At 39.6% G+C, this 22,513-nt stretch overlaps 1 protein-coding gene across 2 annotated transcripts in view; it reads left to right on the top strand.

Moving 5' to 3' along the window:
• The first annotated feature begins 3,772 nt into the window (after positions 1-3,772).
• LMBR1 (limb development membrane protein 1) overlaps positions 3,773-22,513 on the top strand; it is a 68,371-nt gene continuing 49,630 nt past the window's right edge. The window contains exons 1-3 of one of the 2 annotated variants that reach the window (XM_015619152.2): positions 3,773-4,100; positions 18,453-18,525; positions 20,782-20,821. In XM_015619152.2, coding sequence (XP_015474638.1) covers positions 4,038-4,100; positions 18,453-18,525; positions 20,782-20,821 — 176 coding nt within the window. In that variant the 5' untranslated portion in view covers positions 3,773-4,037. The remainder of the gene's footprint in view (positions 4,101-18,452; positions 18,526-20,781; positions 20,822-22,513) is intronic. The other variant, XM_033520298.1, reaches the window with a different exon arrangement.

Here is a 22,513-nt window from a genome sequence, read left to right as displayed (position 1 = left end):
TTTTTTTTTTTGTCTTCCATAATTGGCTTTTGAATATAAAGTGCTGGGTGTCATCTGTGGCATGTGTATACCCAAAGATCTCTTTAAAGTCAGTGGTCATTCTTGGCATCATACTAAAGTGATTTGAAGCTTTGGGCTTCAATCTGACTAATTCCTAGGTAATATTTTGAATATAACTATGTAACTAGTCATCTTAACAGAGATAATATCTTCCTATTTTCTGTTTAGCCAAGCTTCATTTGAACAAAGGATGATTTGAAAAAAGGTATCACCTATTCAAATGCTGTGAGATAAATTTAGACTTAAAGGCATGGTGCCAATCTTGCATTTACAGTTAAAGAGTGCTTTGAAATCCATTGGCAAATTCTGAGGGAACCTTCCTAGAGAACAGTTCCAACTTTGAAAGCTTCCAACTTTGACAATTCAAATTACTTTTATTGCCTTGACTATCCCAACGTTTTTGTTTGGAAAATCTTAGAGGTAATCCTGTGCACATAAAACTCTCTTGGGTATTCAGGGTACCAGATACTTACTGGGTCACCCTGGAGCTGAAAAATGGTGTTAAAACTAATCTGAAAAGCAATAAACTGAGCAAAATCTCATAAATCTTCTCAACTTTTATGCTGGGGGTTAGGTACCACCAAATGTAAGTTAGAAGGAAGTCTGTTTTTTTATTACTGCTCTTGTGTGTGTGTATCCATCCATTACCACTATGAGAAAGTTTTCTATTTACACCTAGATCACATGTAGCTTACAACAGGTCCCTTAGAATTACTGAGGAGGTTGTAAGAATGGCTGAGGGCAGTTCCTCCAGCACTGTCTCATTATGTCTGGGATATATATGGAAAAACACCTAGAAGTCTTTTAACCATTCTCTGGTGCAAAGTACCACAGACTTGCTTTGGTAGTTTTACATCTAATGTGCTTCAAACTATTACTTTTGTACTCCTATCAGATCAATGCATGCATCTGTCAGCCTTCTCATCAGTTTGCAAGAGCTGCCTCCTTTAGACTGAATTTCCTTTGGTATAAATAGATTTTGCTGTGGTGGCTACTCTGACCTTCCTTTGTGATGTAAATACCTCAGAACAGAGCAGTAACTTCTGCCCAAGAAAGGATCGAAGCTGTTTCCATCCCCCCCACCTTTTCAGCAAATATAAATGTGTATGTTGTTTCTGATGATTCATCTGCTAGAACTGGAAGAAAGAACTCAACAGTCCACAGTATGAGACAAATTATGTACTGTATCTCCTCCTTAAGTTTACCTCAAATTCAGTAGATTAAAAAGAACACATATTGCCCAAGTGGGAGTGGAAGCTTCAGGTCTTCTAAATCTTACTTTCTATAAGCTACAAAAATACTGTTATTTTTGTTTACAATCTTCCAGTATTCAATATATCTGCAGATTAAGTTAGAAATGCCTGAAATGCTGTTTCTTGACAGTGGGTGAGTCATTTCCCAGGTAGCTCAGGAACTAACCCTCACCTCAGGCTTGGACTCCTGGCTGAGTCTCTGGTTGTTCCCGTTTTTCCTCTTTGATCTGGTCTCCCTAGTTCTTAAGAGCGGGTTTGCTCTGGTGACAGCATTTCTCTCTTCATCACAAATCCAGTGAAGGCCTAACATTCAATTCCTAACAGCCTGGCTCCAGTACCATTGTCATTTATTGTGTGGGTCTTTCATATAAGATGATGAAAGTTGGGATCCTGACTTTACTGTTCCAATATTTCTATACGCAGTTCTAAGAGAATTTGGTTTCCCTGGGGCCAGGTTTGCACATGCCAGACAGTTGTCTGTTCTTGTCAGCTGTGTTTGTTATAATAAAAGATATTTTGTCTACCTATAACCTTGCCTTCAGTTACACTGTTCAGTCTGGACAAGCTCCTGAGCGAGAACAGCACTATTCTAATTCTAGTTGAAATTAGAACTAAACTCAACTAGAAGTATAATTTGTCAGATTCAACTTAGAAACTATAGGGATGCTTTAATCACTTTCAGCATCTGAAGAAGAAAAGGAGATTGAAGATAAATAGGAATAGGCAAAGAAGAAAAACCTAGACAAGTAATAATATCAGACAGAATCAAGTGCTGTGCAGAAAAACAGCTGTAAAGTAGGACAGCTTTTCCCAAGAAGCAGCTCAAAGACTGTGCTCCTGCTCCTTTAACTCTACTTTTAATGATATTCTATTCCTACAGCCTCAGTGAACGCCTGAAGTCTTCCTCCTTGAGCAGTGGGCTTCAAGAGGAGAAAGCATGGGAACATTTCTGGCCTGTTACACCCATTATATGATTGTGCCTGCAAATACCTCATCTTTGTCTTCACAAGTATCAAAAGAACAAGGGTGGAGCTGTGGCCATACTCAAGCTGCAGGACCCTCTGCATCAGGACTACAAGAAATACATCAGTCAAAGATTACTTTTTCTAACTCTAAAAATTCATAAATACTTTACCATCTGCTTTTAACCAAGAAAATGGGCCAGAGGCTGGGGAATTAATATAATTGGAGTTATAATTGGCATTGACAACATATATGATGTATCAATAGTTGTGAATGAGCAGAAAATGATGATCCTTATTTTTGAAACTTCTCTAGACTAATGATACATACTTGGATTGAAATAAAAGTTTGATTTGCTAAATCACAACCTGTAATTTATAGTGTGTCCTAGATTAATAGTCTTCTGTGTATATTTAGACAATTATCTACTTGCAAAGTCAGAAAAAGAGAAGGTTGCCCAGGGATGTAGAGGGAACAGGGAATAATGGGGAGATTTTACCTTCTCATCACAGCACTTGGGCAAAAACCAGAGAAAGCAGAAATCACTCAATGACAAAAACCTGCTCCAGGGAAGAGGAATAAAAGTTGTGACTGAAGTTTTAAGTAGTCTTTCAAACTAGAAAATCGGATGCGTTTAGATTGTTGAGTTTGAGGAGGATCAACTAGAGCCGAGCACCCGCGGCTCCCTCATGTTTCCCCGCCGGCTTCAGTGACAGTGGTGGCTGTCGTGTTCCACAGCGGGGAGCTGAACCCCTGCCCACACCCGGCTCCGACGGGCTCCGGGTGACTCCTGCAAGTGACCCCCGGGGTCCAGACTGCTCTGCCGACTCCCTTCACTGGGGAGCTGCCTGCAGGGAGCAGCTCTCCCCATGCCTACCACTGTCTCCTGCCCTGCTTTCCCCACAGGAGCCTCCTGTCCTGCCGCTCAGGGTCCCTTCTCCCCTCTGTGTCCCCCGCTCCCTGTCCCCCAGGACACACAGGGGCACTCTGTCCCTGCCAGTCCCCACACGGCCACAAACGGCTGGCCTGTTTCCGACAGCATGAGGACATAGTCTTAAGGTGCGCCACGGGAAGTTCAGGTTGGACATCAGGAGGAAATTCTTCACTGAAAAGATAGGTTAGACATTGGAATGGGCAGCCGAAGGAGGTGGGGGAGTCACCGTTCCTGGGAGTGTTTAAGGAAAGACGACATGGTACTTAGTACCACGGTATAGCTGACGCAGTGATGTTCGGTCACAGGATGGATTCGATGATCTCGGGGGGGCTTTCCTGCCTGAACAATTCCGTCATTCTGGGACTCGGGCCTTGCCGGTAAAACCAGCCCCGCCCCCGGCAGCCCTGGCCCCGCCCCCGGCAGCCCTGGCCCCGCCCCCAGCCGACCTGGCCCCGCCCCTTCCCCGCTCCTCCCTCTAGCCCGCCTCTGGGCGTGACTTCTCCCACCCTCCATTTAAGGCTAAGCCACGCCCCTGCGGCGTGACCCCGCCCTCTCCTTCTCCCGCCCCTGGCGGGGTCGCTGCGCGGTGACGCAGCAGGAGGAGCTGAGGCGGCGCTTCCCGCCCTTCCTCCTCCTCCTCCTCCTCCTCCGCGCCAGCCGGACGGCATAGATAGAGCGGCGGAGCCGGGGCCCCTCAGCAGCTGCCGGGGCCCGGGGGAGCAGCCGGGCTGCCTCCGGCCATGGTGGCCCGCTCGTCGCCGGCGGGGCAGGAGCAGGCGCGGCGGCGGCGGCCGCCATTGCTCGCGGGGGCCGCGGTACTATGAAGGATGGAAGCGGACGAGGTGACGATCCGGGAGCAGAACTTCCACAGCCAAGTGCGGGAGTACACGGTAGGTGCCGCCGTGCCCCGCGGACCCATGGTATGATTGGTCAGGACCTGTCATTGGTCTCTGCCCCAGCCCTAGGTACCGGCGGGTTGTCCCGCTCTCTCCCGCTGTCCTTGCCTGCCCCTCGCCCTAGTGTCCGGAGGGACTCAGGGGCCTGTCTCTGGTGGGCAGAGAGGTGAATGCACCTTCTCTGAGGTGCTACGAGAGCTGGAGGATCCAAGCGCTGGCCCTCTGGAGGGTTTTTATCTCCTTGTGCCTTCAGCGAAAGATGGAGATGCTGTGTATGCACGCAGGGCATCTGTGTGCTCCATAGGGGTGCTCTCGGAACAGGTACCGGTGCAACAGCCTCGAAGCTCAGCTTCGGTAAGAGATGACTGCGAGCGGACATCATTTATGTGTTCATCTAAAGGGGAGGTGCCAGTAGGATGTACCAGGCTCTGCTCGGTGGTGCTAACCACCAGGAGATGAGGCAGTGGGCAGAAACTGAGGCACAGGAAGCTCCACCTGAACATGAGGAAGAACTTTACTGTGCAGGTGAGCATGCACTGGAACAGATTGCCCAGAGAAGCTGTGGAGGCTCCCTGGAGGTATCCAAGAACATCTGGATGTTATCCTGTGCCATGTGCTTTGAGATGACCCTATTTGGTCAGGGAGGTTGGACCAGGTGACCCACTGTGGTCCCTTCCAATTGTGACCCATTCTAGGATTCTGTGAACACCTCAGCCCTCAGTTTGTTGCCGTCAGGTGTGCATGGAATTTCATGGTACTGCTTGTCATACTGGGATACTCCTGCCTTGCTGGGCTGTTTGCAGTGCTTTGTGTAACTTTTTTGTTTTCCCTGACCCCTCATGCCCCATGCAACCAGTGGAGTGCCCAGCAGTGCATGTGCTGTCCCATCTCTCTCAGCCCTCCATAGGCAGGTGCAGCACTACACCCTGCGTGCAGACAGACCAGTTGCAGTTTCCTCTCTGACAGCCTTGTAATTGCTCTCAGGACTATTGAAAGCTGATGGAGGTGTTTTGATGGGGCTCGTGTCTCTCCTGCTTCAATTCCAGGAAGGAAATACAGGCTGCACAAGGAAGATATGCAGCACTGTGCCCTGTGAACGTGCTGTCCGGGCTCAGCAAGGGAATAATGTAATTTTTTGCCATCCCTGTTGTCTGGGGGAAAAAACTGATTTATTGAATTAAAATAAGATTTCATTATTTAGCTTTAAGTGTTTTTCAGCCTTGTTGGGAGACTCTAAAATACCATGGTTAACTGATTTATGTAGTGCTATGGCTGGGTCACTTGATAGCAGACTTGCTTGGAATGTATTAATTACTCTTGTATAGTATATGAATGCATGTTAAGACCTTTCTTGTGAAATATTCTATTTCTGCAGTGTTTTTTTCTGAAGAGTTCAAAACAAGCCTCTGAGAAGAACAGCTACTTTGTGGGATTTTTTTGAATATCTCTTCTTTGGGCATGGATGTAGTATATGTCCTGGAAGCCACGACTAGTGGAGGGGCACAAAAAGTAAAATACTTCTTTGTAAAGAAGGCTCTAAGTATTATCTTAATCACCTCTGTGGTATGAAAACATGAATGTATGTACAAATCTTTCTTTTCCCTCATGTCTGTTTTTCCATTTGTATTCCATTGTGCGCTAATTATCTCCTACTTACTTTCACCAGAGTCTTGTTCTGATAAATTGGATGGTATATATTGTGGTTTTATTCAGTAGGAAACACAGATTTTTGAGTCTGAAGGAATGGCTGTGTGCAGCCTTAGAAGTAGTGAAGTCTATTAAATTCTTAAAGAACTAGTTTATCTGTACTGCAGGTACTTCTCCAAAGTTAGTGGGACTATTTCAGCCTCTCCAGAGCAATTGATAAGTCTTCCTACTGGTGTAGCTATATGAGAAATCACACAGGACATCAGTAACTCATATTGTAGAGGTGCAGTGTTGTTTTATTTGGACAGTGGATTCAGAATAATCTTGCTCTTGAAACTTTTCTTTGATCTTAACATTGATCACAGTCCACCTTTGTTATTGTTTAATCAGTGGGAATAATAATAACAATGTTGCCTTTTAAATTATACACTGGTACAGTTGTGATCTTGTTTTTAATTTATGTTGGAACACCACAAGGTTTTATGAGTGCATGAAGTGCTGCCACCCCTAGCTGAGTGTGCAGCCTCCTGTGGCTCCCACACAGCTGCAGGAGAATATTGCAAATATTGAGTGCATTTGTGGTTAGTCTGAGCATGCTGGAGCACAGAGTATGTTGCTTACATGTGCAATTATGTTAACATCCTCTCCTTACCATTCTTACCCTTGCTGCTCATGAAGTTACATAGTGAATAGAATTTCTTAAAATATGCAAATAGACAGTTGTTGTGTGGGTAGTGGGTGTAATCATCAGTTCCTCAGCTGGAGCAGGGAACATATTCCATTCTGACACATGCATTAAACCTTGATTCCAGCTGCAGGTGGGCTGGGGGCAGCAGAGCAGTTAAGAGAAGCATTTGACATTACAAGAGGTAGTGGCTTGAAATTGGGGTGGGATAGGCTTAGATTAGATATTGGGAAGAAATTCTCTACTGTGAGTGTGGTGAGGCTCTGGCACAGGTTGCCCAGAAAAGTTGTGGGTACCCCATCCCTGGCAGTGTTCCAGGCCAGTTTGGATGGGGATTTGAGGTCTAGCGGAAGTTTTCCCTGCCCAGGGATACAGATGGTATTTAAGGTCCCTTCCAGCCCAAACCATTCAATTCCAGTTTGTTGTGGAATATTACAGCAGAGGAGACCTCTCTATGCCTGTTGGGAGCAAGATAAATTTGTCTGTAAGAAGTGTCTTTGAAGAACTAGTTGTGTGGCACAGTCTTAACTTAAAGCTAAATGACACATTGATGAGAGAAATCAAAGTAAGATGATGTAGTTGAAAAGAAAATCCTTTTCACTTTTCTCTTACAAATTTTCTTTGAATACAGAATTTCTATATTGTGCTTTCTGATGAAATCCTAAGGGCACGCTGAGTTTAGCTTCGGTCTAATGCTTTATTTCTGTTTCATGTATTCTCTGAACTGGCAAGCTACATAGTTTTCCATAAAGTTGTGTAACATAAAAAAAATTCAAGGCTTGTTATCCTTTCGGTGGTGATGCCTGTCTCTTTGTGCAGGTGCTAACTTTTGCTAATTCCATCTTCAAAAAACAATTATTTCTGACACATCTTTATAGATTGAGCAAGGTTAGTAAAAGATTATTTTTTAAAAAATACATCCTTCATCTGCTTTTGAGGTGACTCAGTGGCTTAATGCTTAATTTAACTCAGACCTGTTTGCTCTTGACCTCATTTGGAGTGTCTGTATGGCACTTGTTTTTCAAGAGGGTGCCTGTTTGCAACAAAATCATCTGCCTTGGATTTTGTTGCTTCATGAGGATGGTCTGTGCTACTAGAAGGTGGTTAACTCCCTAATCAGGTGTGGCTCTGGTTTTGGAATGGCTCTTCAAACATGAATCTGCTCTATAGAGGATCTGCTGGTTCGAACAGTTGTTGAAAACACCAAGACTCAGAGTTGGTCTGAGTCTGAACTTTAAAATTCAGATACAATGAAGTAAGTGTGGAGACTGTGAGCTGGTGACCCAGTGTCAGAGACGTGGCACAGCCAAGAGTTTTCTTGGAGCCAGTGAGATCCTTGACTTCAACAAAGCCAGAGTCATGCTCAGTTCTGTCTAAAAGGGGCATATTTTCGAAAAGCAGCTTTAGTGGACTGCAAAGTACAGAAAAGGGTTTGTGTTCTGTACTTGGTCAGTATTCATATGAAAGAGTTGTAAAGGCAGGACAATGTTCTGTTACTTTACCTTTCTTGGTCCTTTAATTTATAATTTGCTGAGATCTTGCACATCCATGGAAAATATTTGAACTTCTAGGGAACTGCTTTTCTCTTGGGTCCTGTTACTATGCCTGTTTATAAAGGGTTCATGTTCCGCTGGTATTGTTGTGAACTGTTTATTTCAAATGTAAATGGAACAAGTGCAATGGTTGAGCCTCTTCGTGGTCCCCTGGGTTTACTTGTTAGAATATGAACTTGCTTTTTTTTTCCAATTTGAGTCTTTTATTCTGCAGTATTAGCTTGTATTTTTAAAAATATTTTTAAAATATTTTTAAAAATACAAGCTAAATTTTTAAATTCTTTTTCCACTTAAAAAATGTAGGATTTTGAGTATGTAAGAATATACATGGATACCTGGTTATGAGGGTTCCTTGGCAAAATAAATACACTGTGCTTGCATTTGTAGTGTGGGGAAGACTGTGGAAGAACACAACAGAACTGCTAGGTTCTATTATTAGCACCATAGAACTGCTATTTAGGAAGCTTAAGAATAAACAGAGTGAGTATATTTGGAAATAAGTTTATTAAATATGTAATGAAAAAAAAATCGGTCCTGGCAGAAAATGTTCAAATTTGTATTTGAACATTTTATATATTTTATATAACTGCTATTATAACTTTTAAGTGTTTCATGCCAGTTCAGGCAGATATTGAAACTGGTATAATACAGCATTTAATGTTAAATGTGATACACTTCCATTTGAAAGACTAAATGTTTTCAGGGGTGCAGGCTTCACATGATAATTATTCTAAGAAACTTAATTTCTTTATTTCTTCTATTAATACAGTGTGATTACTGCTGGCATTTGCCCTCTGTAGGGATGTAAAACAAGGGAGCTGGTTTGAGCACTTCTGTTGCTAGTGGGCTCCTGTTTCTGACCAGTTGTGTATACTTAAAAAACTGAGCTTTTTCACAGACCCTTTTTTCTGCCAGCAGTGATGATATTTTGATAGTGGGCCAGGAAGAAAGTGATGATTAGAAGCATGGGTGATTTGTAAGAACAAATTTATTATAAATACTGAAATGTTTTTGTTTGCATGCTTATGCAAGTTTATCTTTTATTAAAAAAAGATGCCTTTCAATTTTTTTTACTTGTACACTGAAAACTTGAGGACTACTTTATATCTTAAATACTTGTATTTCAGAAAATAGCTTTGCCTGGATTTCTTAATATTGCTTCTTTTTTCTTTTTTCCCTTAAATATTTTGGGAAAGATTTGTAACTGAATAAAGGAGTACTTGTAGCAGTGATGAGGGACATAAAGCTGAAAGATTGGTGCACATTTAACATAATTAAATATATAAAATATTGGCATAATTCTGTCATCGTAAACGTATATCTTTACTTGTAAACATGGTTGCTGTACTGAACTTGAAGAAGTGATGAATCATCTTCTGGCTGTTGGTCCTGGGGATCAGCACTGTGGATCCATCTGGAATCAATAGGCATCTCAAAATACTTGGCATAGACGAGTGGAGAGAGATACTTATTCCCAAAACAGAAGCAGCTTTTGTAGAGTTCCACTATTTCTGTTTATGTAAAATAAGCATGGAAGGCTGAAGTGTAAAAATATGCAATTAGTTACAGTTCAAACTAATTCCTTTCAAGTTGCTGGTGTGTTTCTTTGGAGGAGGAGTTGACCAAAAGGGCAGCACACTTCATGGAGGGTACAGGCATATGTTTAAGAAAATTTTGTATTGAGGTGTAATTAGACTTGAGAAAATGTAATGAAGCGCAGAAGAACTGACAGCAAACAAAACCAGCTTTTCATAGTGTGACCAAAGCAAACATATCCACCTTGGGTTTTGTTTGAGTGGCTGGGCATGGAGTGAGGGACTGGGTAAGATATAACTGGGAGATGAGAGGGTTGTAATAACAACTCGGTCTTTGCTGTGAGGAGGTTGCTGAGTGTACTTGAGTTTATTAGCACAAGACCCTCTGGAAATAGGTGTTTTCAGAGAGATTAAAGAGGGTTGGGAGATAGGTGAGCAGATGGCCAGAGTAGCAAAGGAAATTGTGGTAAAGCCAGAGTGGAGAGAGAATCTGAAGCACATTGCCAGTGGCATTATGATAAGAAATTAAGAGCTCAGTTCTGTAGACATAGAATTTTGGGTTAAGGAAGACTAAAGAAAACATTCCTTTCAGAATAAGTTTATTGGTTGTATTTGAAGTGGTTTTTTTTTTCTTTTCTTTCTTCTAAACTGAACTACTTTCTCCTTTCCTATCTCTAAGCATTTCCTATTTAATTTAGTATTTATCCTCATTTAAGAGAACAGTGATAACTTTTGTTGAGGAGGTCTTAACTTCTGCATCTCTCTCTACTCCCATTCTCTCCCCCTTGCCTTGAAAACCACTGATTATTTCATGTACCCATGTGCTGTCAAATGACTTGGGGCACTGCCTTTTTAGGAACAATTGTGTTCAAGAATTTGTATACAACTTCTAACACAGGAAGAGGAGAAACTTCTGAAAGTGGTGACTGGAGTTTGTTTTTATGCATTTAATGATAACCAGCCTTGGTTGTTGCATCCCTGTGGAGGGTGAGCAGAGCCATGTAGAGGTGACCTGGAACAAGTGCTGCTCTAACCCCCTGATTAGGCATTCATGTGACAGGTGAGATTGCTTCACACTTTCAGCAGCTTTGACCTGTGCTCTTTGGGACCCAATTGACTCTCAGAAAGACGGTGTCAAAACTCATGTTGCTGTTTTGTCAGCTAGGAGTTGAATATTCATGTATAATAGTGTTGCTCCCCAGACAGAGATTTCTAGGTTTTTGATTAGCTGGATATGTTGAAAGTTGTTTCTAACTACCATCAACATGATTTCAAGAGAGAGCTCTGTGCTTTGTACTGTTTTAATATTTGAACACTTGGATAATTTTTGAAAATTTTGATTAACTGCAAAATACTTTACAGGTCTATGTTTTCTTTTCTCTATTTCCAAATCATGTCTGCTCCTACAGCAGGTAGTATGTGTTTTGATGGCATCGAAGTCTGCATATAGCTGGGTTAATGTACAGAGGATAGAAGCAGCGTATGTGTGATATTTTACCTCTTTACCTTCTTGTGTGATTTCCAGGATAGACTTCACAATTGTCATCAAAACGCGGTGTTTCAGTTTTACTGTTGATTTTAAGTGTCTGTTTAGGCCTTGATTATCCAATTTTTTCCATTATCTAACTGTAATTTCTATTTTTAATGTATTTATGGAAAAGATTGAAGCTGATGTGTTTTAGTTGAATTTGACAATGGGAACATGTCTAAAATACTTGCTGAATTTCAGACTGTAGTAACTTATATCCAGTAGAGAGTCTGCATAATTGGTGAGAATTACAAAAACATACAGATACTGCAGTTTAAGTATGTTTGTATTTTGGGAGTGGGGGTGCCACTTAAAAATGCTCCAGGATATATGTGTGAGAAGACAAGGAAGAGTATTTTTATGTGTTAGGATGAGAAAGTTTATTAGCTCTGTCTTCTAAGATCTTCTGCATCTTACCCTGAAAATTAATATTAGTCAAAGAAGCTGTCTTGATACCAAGTCTGTATGAATGAGACTTAGGGAGGTTATTTTTTCAGAAATGAATTTTTAATGGTGTGACTCAAGTTTTAATATAAGTGATTATTACAGCCTGACTTTCTAGGGTTGAATAATGGCTCACTCAGGGACAGACTGTTACATGGTCTAGGTTGGTGCTATTGGTGTTAATTCTAGAGTGTTTTTAAATCTTGCACCTGTGCTGAAAAACATTTTTCACTGAAGGGCTGTAGAAACTGTTTTTTATCTTCAGCAGAATTTCTAGCACACAGAATATATTTTTAAGTGTTTCTTACTTTCTGTTGGATCCTGGATGTTTTTTCTAGATGAGGAAGTCTAGGCACCTGCCTCTGAACCATTTATAATTTCATCATGACATAGGAACCAAAAAAAGTGGGTCAACTGCTTGCAAATGTTTTAAGCCAGGGAGGAGTCCTGAGAAGAGACTGTATATGGTGGGGAATCATAGGTATGGAGGGCAGTGTTAATAAGCAAAATTAATCTGTAGTCATAGACAGTCATAGCACATATTTGGTATTTTTTCATAATATGAAATTTACTGTGTCATGCCGAGTGTATAAGGTTGGCTGGTTTAAAGTGAACTTAATCTAACCAGAGCAGAGTTAATGTCTCATTTGAGAAAAATGAGATTTGCAGAGCAGATGATACAATGAATGCTGAGGTCAAACTAAGACCATAGTTAAAAGTTTCAGTTTTCTTTAGTGTGCTTTGTTGGGTGTAAGTCACTTACTGTTGACACATCCAAAACAGGTGGAATGCCTTGTTTGCTTTTTAGATGTCAGTGGGATAATTGAGTTATTAGGAATAGACCAAGCAGAACTGCTTGTCTCCACATGTATTTTCTTGCTGTTTATTCCTGCCATCTTTTCTAAGAGTAAACAAAAGCAGTTGCCAAATGGGACAGTAGGAGGAAGCTTGTGGTATTTTAATGCACATTAAAATACTTCAGCAGCATTATATGAGTAAGAGATGGATGTGTAATGCTGTGTTTGTTGTTTTCTATTACAGAAATTAAAACCAAGAAGTGCAACACTTGTATTTTTTGTAATAGTAATCACAGGCAAAATATTGTTTCATTTTCAACACTTAAGCATGTAAATAGACATATTCTACATGGTGATATTACCCAGAGTCATCTCGGCCTTCTCTTTTTTTTGTGCTGTTTTTTCTGTTTAAGGAAAAGAACACATTCTGTAAAGTAACAGCTAGAAGTGGAGATGTTCCTTGCTACATCTGTAGCCTTGTTTTGTTGATCGTTTGCATAGAAATGCTTGTGGCTGTAATAACAATAACTTTAATACTGACACAGCTGTTTCATTTTAAAGTTATTTCCTTTCCTCCCGTACTTTTTGGAGCTTCTTGATCTTTCATTCATATGCGGCATTGTAAAATGCTGTTTGCTGTTATTCTTTTGCTCCTCCAGATTCTCCCTGTTCTGCATGCTAGTATGCAATCAAGTTGGAGGAAACTATCACTTATTTGCTTTGATGCTTTTCAAGTGGAAATGAACCTGGGTTGAATCTGTGTTTCATACTTGGAAGCATATTAAGCTAAAGAATATTACTAAGGTGTGGGACTTCTCTCTGTGAAGGAGTTCTGTGCTGGTTCCTTGCTCTAAAAGTTGTTCTGCAGCATATCTTGCTCTTCCACAGTGGGAGGACATCCCTGACACAGCCCTATGGGGGCCTGTGCCTACACTTAATAAACACGTTCATAAATGACCTGGAGAATGGTATAAATTATGAAGTGACTAAGTTTATAACAGTACTTATTTAGTCAGGAAACTAGAAAATAAGGCAGAGTGGGACCCCAGGCTCCTGCTCAGGGGAGGCTCAGCTATGGTATCAAATTGCTTAGGGCTCAAAAACCTCCAGGAATGGAGATTGTGCAGCCTTGCTGGACAACTGGTTCCACTGCTTGGCTCTCCTCATGGAGGAGATTTCTTCTTACCTCCTGTCTCATCCTCCCACTGACATCATGGTCAAGAGCTCAGCTCTCTTTTTAATGACCTCCCCGTAGGTACTGGTAAGCTGCTGTCAGGTCCTCCTGAAGCCTTGTTATCCTCAGGCTGAGCACACTGAGGTCCTTCAGCCTGTCTGCACCAGGCCAGTGTTGCAGCCTCCTGACCATTGGGGATCATCCTTTCTGCAGTTACTAACTTCTCTCCTGTACTGGTGGCTCAGAGCTAGACACAGCAACTACATGTGACAGAGTGAATACTGCTTGGAGAGAGAGAGAATTACTTCCCATGATTATTGGCTTGGCTTCAGGTATTTCAGCCAGGGATGCTCTTTAAGGTTTGTGCTACCAGGGCACACTGACTGAGAGATAATGAACAGTTACTGGACAAGGCATCTATATGCTTTTTTCCTAATGTGAAATATAGTTCCCTCACAACAGTTGGGAATAATTCCATGTTATATAAATAGAATCCTGTACATGAAAATGCAGCTTTTAATGTGCACACACACAAATTGAAGTTGTAAAAAATGGTTGAATCTTGTTTGTAAGAGGGAAAAAGCATCTTGCACATTTTGAGCATAGTCTTTCTTAGCATGAAAGTGTAGCTCTTACACTTGCAATAGAAGATGATGCTTTCCCAGTCTGAGGCATGAATGTCAGTGCCAGAGTTTTGAAGATCATCCACATGGACAAATTAGTGTCAGCTGATCCTTAGTAATTATCAGTGGGATAATTACAATGTAATGTGACCTAGTTCAGACTGTTAATGCTGGCCCCTTCACTGCTGGCCCCTTAAAGGCACATACTATGCAGGTAATCTCCAGCTCCATTTTCACAGGAGTTGGGAGCTGTGTGGTACAGATCCAAAAGTATGATGTGGATTATACTTGGATACCTTTGGATGAGAGATCCAAAGGTATGACACTATGGAGCAGTTGCTTACAAGAGACATGAGAATGTAGTGCAGTGTCTCGAGAAGCAGCCTTTCCTAGTGTGTCTGGTGTGTAATCTAAGCAGGAGCAGAAGGCACTTCCTTTCCTGAATAAAGATTAAGGGCTTCAGGGGAAGACAGGTTTCTTTTTCCTTGTCCTACGAGAGGTTGTATTTATTCCATGGGAAGAGATGTAAATGAATTATATGCTTGGGATTTAAAGATTTCTTAATGTGCCATATGTTAAAAAAGAGCCCTGGGATGTGGCACAGAATCCCTGTGTCTTGTTTTCAATTACTAAGAGGTGTGGAGGGGACACACACAAACACATCAAGAATTATTAAGAATTGCTTTGGTTGACTGCTTGGCTATAAACATAGACAATTCTTAAGCTCCTTGTAATTTCCTTTATATTTTGATTCACCTGGTCAAATGTGGACTGAGTGTATTTCCCCTGTAAGGTCGGAATGTACCCTGGTTTAAAATAGCTTCCCAGTTTAATTATGGCAACAGATCCACAACTACTTTGTCCCTCAAATTTCGAATGAATTTAAGGAAACAAACTTTGACTGAAAGGTATTATTTCTTGTGAAGTGGGAGATGTCAGAAATCCTTTTTCATCACAATTGGGTACATTCTCTGCACAATGTCTTGACTGTCTCCCCAGGTAAAACCAAAAAAAAGCTTCATTTGAGCTCCAGTGAAAAACTGCTTGCAGAGAACTTGGGAATCTGAGGAATATAGCTTCTCCTAGATTTATTTGTTGTATTTGCAGCATCCTTTTTTGTTGTAGAGATGAGGGATGGCATAAATCACAGCTTTTTGGTTGGAAACAATTTGCAATATAATTTGGATTTAACATTGTATTCCAGTGTTGCCTCCAATACTGACACACACAGTAGTTTCTGAAGGAAAGATGGAGTTTACAGAATATAGGTAGGCTCTTAAATGTTTGTTTTTACTGAAGGTATCAATCTTGTTTTGTGTATGGTGTTCACTTTTGTGATTAGTGCCTTATTTCAGTATGACTACCTGTGGTTTTTAGTAAGTGATTAGAAATTGAATTGATAGATGATTATATGTGGTGTGACATTAAATTGTGGTTAAAAAAAAAACAGGAAAAGACATGGTGACGAAATTGAACCCTAAACCCAAGTTTCTGTTGAAACTTGAGAGCTGTTCTGCTGGAAGCAATTGGGTAGGACAATGCTGATGGATCCATTGAGAGGATGTTAATGCTGAGTTACCAGTGTGATTCTCAGGTGAGTGTGGAACTGTTTTCAGTGCAGCAAGAAGGGCTTAGTGCTGTTACATACAGCTGTAAAATCTTACCTGGAATGCTGCATACAAGCCCATCCACTCATAATTGAGAAACACAAATTGAAACTATAGCAAATACAAACAAGGCTGGATGTTTTTTTCCTAATATAAAAATATCCTGAAACAAACAACAATATGAGGAATGAGAACCCAGGGTTGTAGTGTTGACAGGATAGTGGAGCCTATTCTTCAGCTATCATAGACTACACATTCCTTTTCCCCAGCTTAACTGAGTTCCACTCTAAAAATAGTTGGGATGCTGACTTGAGCTGTTTCCTTCAGAAAGCTATTCAGAATGCATGGTTAGAAACAGTTCAGGATCAGAGGTTTCACTGAGTATAAATTGAGACTGCAGTAATATATCTGAGTTTGCTGTTTAACTTGTTTTGGTCAGTATGAAGGACTTTTAATCCGAGTTCTTTTTAAAGATCATAAAGCTTTTGCTTACTAGAATTTATTTTCTTGCCAATAATTGCAAAATTTTGTGAATTTTCAGTAATAAACAGCTTTATCAAACATTTACCAAATTGTTCTCGAATCTGACAGAAGTAGAGGGAAAATTACACCAGGATGTAGGGTTACCCCTTATTGCTGGGTTGCAGAGTAGCTGTTATCTAAAACCAGAAATCCAGCATTTGACAGTTTGTGTTACTGGGCAGCTTTTGTCTGCTTTGCCCTCAAAATACCTCAGTTATCTCAGTGGTGCCTTGTAATTGCAGACCCACATTTTCATTGTAACCTTGCTATCACGGATAGAATAAAGGTCATATGTTCTATTTGAAGGTGTAAACAAGATTGCAGTAATTTTTATTCTTGTTTTAAATAAAATTAAACCAAAAATGATCTTGGCTGTATTCTTCTTTTACATAGGTTACACCATGTTATTTGCATCTGACAGATTTTTAAAGAATTCACTTACCCTGTGTATGTGATACCTGATTTTCAAAAGTGGGTGCCTAAAATTAGATAGATGTCTCTAGCTGTAGCCTTGATCTAGTTTTCAGAGGAACTGGAAGCTTAGAGAAGGATTCTCTTTCAGCACTGGTGTTGCATTTTCCAACACTGACAGGACGAGCTGTGTCAGAGTACTCTGAAAAACCAAGGTTGTTCTCAGTTTGTTTTGTTCTCCCTGTTTCAAAAATATACCAACTTTTTTTTATTAAATCTTAATAACATTCTTTAGAATTACTTATTTAAAGGACTGGATTCTTTATCAAAACTTTCTCTTCTTTGAGGAATTGTTAAGAAAGTTGGAGTCGTAAGCTCTATTCAGATTAAAGACCAGAATTCAGAGATCTAGTTATGAAATCTCATTTTCAGTGCCTGTATTTTGGGTGTTGCTGCTGTGTGTTTCCTGCACAGAGAATGAGCTGGGCTGCCACGTTCAGACTTAGAGCACTGTTGTACTTCTGGGAGGCACCTGGAAGTCACCCAAATGCCATACTCATGTCATACTTGTTTATGCTTGGTTTTTTAAAATCTGAAATGTCTGACTACATCAGAAAAATAACCCTTTCTGTTTATATTTATCAGTATTTCTTAGAAAGTCTTTTATGAGTACATTTTTCTCCACTGTGATTTGCTGATTTGGATGCAGTATTGTTATTTAGATGCAGATTTATCAGGGCTATCATCACTACCTTCACTTTCATTTTTCTCTTCCTCTTAGGATAGCCTTTCTGCTCTTGATTTTTTTAAGACAGTGAGTCTTAAAGGCAACAAATCTAAAAATGATAGCTTAAAGAAACAGGTCAGCTATTGTCCAGCGAATAAAATTTCCAAAACAGAATGGCATGCTTTCTTCTTGTTGCATTTCTGACTCACTCATGTTTTAATAGGTGTAGGCACCCAGGATTAAGGAAGCAGTGTTGAGCCACTGATGTCTCATTCAGGAGCAAATAAAATGTGTGGGTTTGTTTTTGTTTTTTTACCTCGCAAAGGTTTGGAGGGTTAAAACTTTCCTGCTGTTCAATTTCTTTCCTGTAAGATTTCCAGCATTTTTGTAGGTGTTTTGGTCTTATCTTTACTATATTGTAGTTGTAGTGCTAAATCTTATAACAATTTGATCTGAGGCACTGTGGGCTGAAGGTGCATCTGACCTAAATAAACCACCAACCTTATGAGAAGGGAAGTTGTGTCCTTGTCTTCTGACTGTGAAGGAAACATTGTGCTTGATGAGCTTGTGCTTGGACATCCACTGTAGGCATGAGACTCTCGTGTGTGTTGTTGCCTGGAATTCGTTTGATTCAAGACAGGATGCAAATAGTAAACGTGTTTGTTTCTTTCCACATGTGTTGACAAAATAGATCCTCAAGAGCCCATTATATAAAATACAATTACCCTTAAGGTACATGTGAAGGGGTTCCAAAGCCTGATAACTTTTACAAATCAAGTGGATTCAAACTTCAAAAACAGCCTACCCCACTCCACTCACCCGTCCCTCAAAATCACACTGTGAATAAGGCTTTTATCTTAATTTTAGAGTAAAACTTGCTGACCATATAATTGATGCAATAACTATTATCTAATCAAGCTGTTTTAATGGGTTTAATTTTCTGTTAATAAGATATAAAACATAAGTCTTGAAATTTACGAAAAATATGTTCCTGTTGATCTGCATTCAATTTTAAATTGTTCAGACTAGATTTACTGCTTATTATAATCTAGACATTTCTTCATGACCTAATAAATGTAATTTTTTTTTCCAGATTTGTTTTCTCCTATTTGCTGTTCTCTATATAGTTTCCTACTTTATAATCACAAGATACAAAAGGAAAGCAGGTAAGCATAAAACTTTTAATATGTCAAAAAAAATTTTGTTTTTCAAATAAATAGATGATTCTTTTCCTGTCCATCTCCATGGAGGTAGAGGAAGGTAGAAGCAACAAAACTGCTTGCTAGGCTACTGGTCTATGGCAGCCTGGATTGAAGTGGTTGTATATGGCAGCCTAAGAGTTAACTGTTTTGAGATGGAAGAAAGGGGTTAATGTCAAAGTAGATGCTTCTGCCTCCCTTGCCTTGAGATCCTGTTCTCCTTTCACATCAGCTTTTCCAGAGCAAGTATCTTCAGCTGTGTTTCAGCAGCAAAATCATGTTCTGAGCTTTTTCAAGTAAAGTGAAAGGTTGCCAGTGCAACAGAAAGGAGCTAGCAGTATTTCTTCAAAAAGTCCTGCTCTGATCAGGTACAGTTATTATCTCAGTTGTCTGAACCTGGTTCTTATGACTTCACCACTCAAGTTTTGAAAATACCTTGATGTAATACTCTGCTTTTTTTCCCCCTTTGGAAACATTGTCTAGTTTCCATTTTAAAACTAGTCTGCAGGAAGCCCTGTCATTTTCTTCAGTATTTTTTCTGAAGACAAATAGCATAAAAATCAGTATAAAATCGCAGTGTCTTTGACTCTTGACAGCTTATCTGGGTCATTGCTGCTTGAAATAGGCTGTAGAAACATTCTTGTGTATGCTGATCTTGGTGAACTTACTGGAAACTGTTTATTGAGTGACCTGTGTTATGATAGAGCTGCTTTCATGGATGGATTCATTTACTTTTAAACCTTTTCATGGAATTTAATTCCTTGAAAGAAGGTACATCTCTGTAAACATAGGAAGTAAGACAGATACTATCTTCTGATCCTGGTACGTAATTTGGACATTACAAAGCTGCTGCCATTTGGAGATGGAGAAGATCAGGAAGGGGAAACTGGTTTGGCAAACACTGTTGGATGCAAAGACGCTTTTATTACCTTTTGTTGGCAGTTCATCTCCTTAGCCAGGAAAGGGAACTACTCTGCAGCTGGCCTGACTTTATGAAAGCTTTGTGAGCAGATACTTAGGCACACTTTGTAGCCTGCTACGATCTTCCTGGTGAGAAATGTTTGAAGAGTTAACACATCTGGAACTCTTTGAGGACAAATTGTTCACTGCTTTTCCAAGAAGCTTTTTAGCCAAAATGATTCATGAGAGACCTTGACGTAGTCTTTCAAAACACCATGAGGTATCCATCCAAAAAACAACAACTCTGGGTCCTTTCACAGAAGAATTTCAAAATAGCATGAGGTTATTGGCTATGTGTTTATTTCAACTGCGTGCATGACTCTCAGGAACTTTAATCAAATTTATTTTAAAATTTAAGAATAAAGGCAGGTGTTCTATCTCCTATGGAAAAAATAGGAAAAGCTTTAGAATGCTGAGTGTAAAATTATTTCAAATTCAGAAATTTTTATTTCAAAATGCCTACATTATTTCACATTTAGAAACACTTAATTTGTGTACTGATGTGCATAGAGAAGGGTGTAAAGAGTAAATGAAAGATGTGTTAGTGATTCATCTGAGTTAAATGTTGATACTGTTTCAAAAAGATTGTTTTAGTGAAGTATTAAGTGAGGAGTAAGTGAATAAAAATGGTCTAAAATCTGAAGTACCAGAAGGAAGTAATGGTATCTTAAATCCAAAACAAGTAAAAAGAATATAACCACCTCTCCTCCTTCCCCCTCCCCCGAATCCCCAGGAGCTGGGAAGAGGGGTAAGTAAAGGGAAACAACTGAGCAGTCATCACTATTGTTCTGGGTATGCTTTCTTGTTTTAAAAAGACATTTATACTTTAAATGATTTCTAGCAGTAGTTAGTATGGACTTGTAGACTTTCCTGTAGCTTTCCTGCTCTCTGTGGTTCCAGAGATGCCCAAAGGGGCAGTTTCTAGCAGTAGCTGTGGCTGTAGTAGTCTGAAAGCGTGTTTGCCATAGAGCCTTCTGGAAGAGGTCTCCAAGAAGTTTTGATCTGCGTATTTAAGTGAAATGGAATAACTTTGTTCCATTGATTGAAAAGAGTTTGACTAATGAGAAAACAGGGTGAGAGCATTCATTTTCAGAAGTAGCCTTCTTAAAATATTTATGCTCATAAATTGTATCAATATGTCTGAATTTTAATTGTAAATTAAAATTATTCCTACCTACATACATTTTAGCCTGAAGTAAAGTGATAAAATAAAAGAAAATACAAGTGAGTATTGAATATAACCTGATGTAATTTAATTTTCAGATGAACAAGAGGATGAAGATGCCATCGTTAACAGAATATCGTATGTATAGCTCTTCTTGGCAGAACTTCTTTTCCTGAAGAAACATGTATGATAGGAAACATTCCTATCATAACATGTACTGTTATGATAGGAATCTTCTGTGCTTCCAAATAAATAAGAATCTATTTGAAATATTTAAATGTATTATTAATAGATTGCTAGAGGGTCATGGAAAAAGATTTGGTCTAGTGGCACCCTGAGTTATGGGAATTGTCATGAAAGTTTGGTCTATGCCTTTTTCTCTCCTGTAGTTCTGCTGGTAGGTATGAAGTTGGGTAGAATGTTGCATGAGGATCTGATGCAAGAGGTGGAATTGAGTGCAAGACCTGCATTTAGGTCTCTGAAACATAGGTGTTTAGATGGGAGGTGTTATAAGTTGCCACAGCAGTCAATGGAAGGCCTGTGAAGGGAGGCAGTGGATCCTGCAAAGCAAGTTAGCTCTCTTTGCAGAAGATACCTTTGATTATTGTAAGAAAGCTGCAGGAAGGTAACAGGTGGAAGACAAGCACTTGCCAGACCTACTGGTCTGCCAGCAACTCCTTATCCTCTTCCTGTGTAAAGTTAGATATGAATATCTCCTAATTGGATATGCATCAGGATGTACAGAGCCTCCGTGGCTGTTGCTGCCCTCTCAGTCACATGTTGGCTGAACCATGTTACATTGTTCTTGCCTCTTCCCTGGTGGTGCTGGCATCCCCTTGGGAGGAAAGCTTGGACAAAAGTGTTGTTGTAAATATAAAATGTTCTTCTTTCTCTCAGCCTAAGCTTCTTTAAATGTGCATGTTATTTTCCTAAAAGCAATAACTCTAAAACATATGTAAATAGATTTTTCTTTACGTGGTATAATTGTCAGAAGTTGAGGTGTGGAGGGATGAGAAAACAAAGCCAAATTGCTGTAGCACTTTGCTGTAGTTTAGGTTTCTCAGTTCTGACTTAGAATACTTAAACATTCTTAAATAAAAGAAAAAAATCTCAGAAGCCAACAACAGTAACATAAGAATATTTTAAAAGTTAAAATTAGTTACCTATACTTTTCTAAGCATGGTATGAATGAAAAATGTATTTGTGGACTAATAAAGAAAAGTATGATTCCTGTAAGCAGCTTACAGATGTTTCTGTTGTAGGGATGTTCTATTTATTTTGTCATGAAATTTTGAATTGAGAATTATGTCTAATTTTATTATAGCATTAGATTAGTTTGGTAAGAAGGCTTTGTTGATCTTTATATTTTTTAAGGACACAGTTCTTTTTAATGCCACAAGATGGCATTTGGTATAAATTGTATTTGGGATCTAAAAAGAATAACCTGAAATATTTGAAACATGTCTGACAATATTTACATCTGAATTTACATCTATGAGAACTTGAATAACTCCTTTGTGAAAAAAGCCAACTTTTATTTTAATTTTGGTGTTCAAATATTTATGTACAATTGCACTCAGTCTTTAGTTGTTAGAACATTACTCTGCTTTAAAAAATTGTATTAAGAATATAGAAATTGAGTCTTTTTTCTTGTGTATGTGTCTATGTGAGAAATGAAAACTGACCGAGGGGATTTGTGAAAAGATATTTAATGAGTTTCAGTAGTTTAACCTGTGTATTACAATGGAATTGAATGCATACATTTTGCAAGAGAATAATCACGGTAGTTGATAAAAACAAATTATTTGTACAGGGTACTGTGAACTGTTT

Source organism: Parus major, chromosome 2 (genome assembly GCF_001522545.3).
Source record: "Parus major isolate Abel chromosome 2, Parus_major1.1, whole genome shotgun sequence".
Taxonomy (NCBI): domain Eukaryota; kingdom Metazoa; phylum Chordata; class Aves; order Passeriformes; family Paridae; genus Parus; species Parus major.
Note: the sequence above shows the minus strand (reverse complement) of the source record. Positions and strands in the feature narration are given on the sequence as shown.